Source organism: Alternaria metachromatica (genome assembly GCF_023757995.1).
Source record: "Alternaria metachromatica strain BMP 0045 chromosome Unknown scaffold_55, whole genome shotgun sequence".
In the NCBI taxonomy this organism is placed as follows: Eukaryota; Fungi; Ascomycota; class Dothideomycetes; order Pleosporales; family Pleosporaceae; genus Alternaria; species Alternaria metachromatica.
Genome location: NW_026055546.1, coordinates 31056 through 34220, shown reverse-complemented (window position 1 = coordinate 34220; position 3165 = coordinate 31056). Strand labels below are relative to the sequence as shown.

At 51.6% G+C, this 3165-nt stretch overlaps 1 protein-coding gene across 1 annotated transcript; it reads left to right on the top strand.

Moving 5' to 3' along the window:
• Positions 1 to 534: 534 nt before the first annotated feature.
• On the top strand, positions 535 to 1214 carry J4E83_010916 (uncharacterized protein; the record flags this gene model as incomplete). Its single annotated transcript, XM_049337794.1, has 2 exons — positions 535 to 913; positions 1081 to 1214. 2 exons carry the CDS (start codon positions 535 to 537, stop codon positions 1212 to 1214), a joined length of 513 nt encoding a protein of 170 aa, XP_049183098.1.
• Positions 1215 to 3165: the final 1951 nt, after the last annotated feature.

Sequence of the window (3165 nt, the reverse complement as noted above, 5' to 3'; positions counted from 1 at the left end):
ACGTATTACCAGCGTCGTGGCTGGACCACGGAACCTTTCTATCGAACGCTGGCCCGCGTGGAGGCAACACGTCTATTCACTCGTTGCCTGGCGGACCTCTTCACCGCCGTTATGGCCTGTTGGTACTCGCGTTTACATCACCACTGCAGTAGGACAAATTCAGCAATAGCAAGGAAAGCATTCAATCGTCTTTGAATCAGTGTCACGGCTACCTGACAACGACTGGATGCCAATCATCTCCGAGACTTACGATCTCACGCCCCGCACACGCACGCGGAGAAGCCAAAATCCGATACGAGCTGATTCATCCTGTATCCGCTTTCTGACCCCTCTGACTCTCAGCAGAGCGTTCGGTAATGAGCCTGATGTATTGGTATGGTGAGAGGCCACACCGCTACAGCGCGTAGACAAGCGACATTTGACCGCAATGCCTAGATCCAAACAAGCTACTACAAAAGACGTCTACCCAACTCAACTCAACGACGCGTGGTGAACAACCGAGCCATTAGACGTAACAATAGGGCTATCGTCAGCATGGGCACTGACACTTCTATCTTCTTCACCGAAGATACTCTCCCTAATGCGCAATGGGCCGAGGACACAATCGAGGACCAAGCAAAAATGGGCGACGTGAACGACGTGGTAAACCGGGTCTTGTCCACACCTTTTCCGCCCCAGACTTTGCTGGTTTTGGAAACAAGTACCGATCGCGCCATTCATCTGGCCAAGGCTGCAGTTGATGCTATCGCCAAAGTGAATGCGAAGAAAGGCCGGCCCACGGTGGTCTTCTCTGTCAACGGGCCCGAAGTCCACAGTCAAGTGCTTTTCCGACGCATGCGTCTGCTGAGCCAAAACGACAACCTCCGGCTCGTCCTGATGGCTAGTGGAGCGCAGATGGTCGCACCGTACGGTTGTGGAATGCACGCTAGCCTTATGGCGCAGGTAATTGATTTGCAATCCTCGAAGATGAACACAGCTGACCAGCAAAAGCACGACGCTTCTATGGTGCAGAAAAACTTGGAGCAGTTGACTCACTTGAGAAACACGATACTCTTATTCACGGGCGACATCACTGTACAGCTTTCACATTACTTTCTCTGCAAGTGCACCATTGCCCTAGGTCTGGCATGTCCCTCCTCTTGGCGCGAACCGCCGAGGTCGAGGCCGACGACGGACGACCAAGCATCCGAAACGCAGATTTTGCTGCATCGTAGGCCGGCCGGTGAGACGTATCGGAATGTTCGGGCCATGGGCTGGGCACCAGACATTCATCGGGATGATGGTGAGAAGCCATGAAAGGAAGGCTGGTAGCGGAATGGCCGACGGCATAACCAGACGACGCCATCGACATACCTCTCATTGCCAAAGATATGCACCGAGGGAGTGCGGCGAATGGACAAGCGGAATGTCATTGGAACGAGTTTGATTGACGTAGCATGGGCAGCCAACGGCATTTGGCTTCCACGTCGGGACCATTAGCGACGTGTGCATGAGTGCAATCTAGTGAGTGTCTTCAAATCCCGCGATGCAAATGCTGATAGATAGCAGTGGCCCTAACAAAATCATCTTTGCGTTGCTTATATCTTGCTGCGCAGAATTCGCGAACAGCCGGTCTGTAAAGACCCCGTATGGTCAATTGGGGGTCTGGAAATGAGATTGGCTTCGACGGGAGACCCACCACATATGACATCTTGATCTCAAGGCCGAGACGGCACCTCCGCATGATGTCTTGACATATCAGCTTTCTTCTATTCTAGCCGTGCAGATGGTATCGATGTTTTCGAGACTTCTATAGCATCATGGTATCTGAACCTTTTCCCAGCTCCAATTTTTGAAGTTTCGTTCTTCTTCCATAATATCACGTAACATCCGCTTTGTGCAGCAGGCCAACTGTGCGCGCACCGCTTACACAAAACGCCAATGTTTACAGCTTTAAAACAAGTCAAGGCCTTCCACAGAAGATACCTGAGTGTAATCTTGTCCAGATTCTGGAGGCGATCAGCCTTGTTTCTAGCTAGGTGGAAGAGCTCCTGCTTACACAACACCGCTATAGAACCTTTTGCACTCGATTACTTCCACCTTGGATCACATGGTAACCGAGAAGTGCAATTGAAGAGGTAGAGTGAAGAGGATTCCCCCACCGGGAGTTTTCAGGGTGCGGGAAGAGGTGCTGTCATGATGACGCGCGCCTATCATGGTCGCAAGATGTTTGATGCTGGCTATAGAGGACCTGCACCTTGATGCGCCGCGAGTGGACAAAGGGGACCATGAGCCGCCGTATTGGGGTGGAAGGGAGTCTTGATACCTCCCCCGGCTCTGGAGTGACTACGGAAAGGTTCAGAATATGCATATCTTGAACGCTGCAAGCGGTCAACTTGGGTCAGTGAAAACGTGAATGCGGAAAGTTTCGCGTGTTCGCAGCACATCATGTAGTGGTAGCGCGGCAGCGCTTCGCGGTCAAAGATGCAGTATTGCTGGTAGTGTGAGTGATGGTGAAGACATCACTTGAACAAGCTGTCACTGTCTAGCTCAGCATAGTCGCTGCTGGATGATGAGACTATTAGAAACAATTAGGGCTGGCTTGCGTAACGGCTGTAGGCATCAATCAAAGTCACGCTGTTCGAATTGTGATAGCCTAAATTGACTATCAAGCAGGCAGGCGTCTCTTCGTCACGGGGTCTCAGCATGGAAGACACCGAGAAAAGGGAGCGGTGAAGGCGACGCTCGAGACACCAAAGCGAATGTCTGGCCTGGCTGAGTGTTTCACGGCCATGAGACGACAAGCGACAAAATCCGGGAGGTAGAAATAGCCAGCAGATATGCAGAGATGTGTCGGGACAACAAAGAATACACCCAAAGATAATAGACCATTAGTACCTGTGCAGTCTGTAACTCAACCGAAAACGATGCTGTTGCTGTTCCTTGTATGCATCGCTGCTCAGCAATCGCATCTCCGTCAGACATAGCGACCGTGCCGCAGGTATTGCCGTATGAAGCCATGCTGTCCATGAGTGCCAACTACACTCGTCCTTGTTAGCTTCCATGGTGTGGCCTTTGCTTATGAGACGAAGCGCGGGACACTTCTCGTACCTCAGCGTCTCAGGTTCTCCGACAAAATCTGTGCTATCACGACAGTGCAAGACATTCTGGACTCGAGAAGCTCTT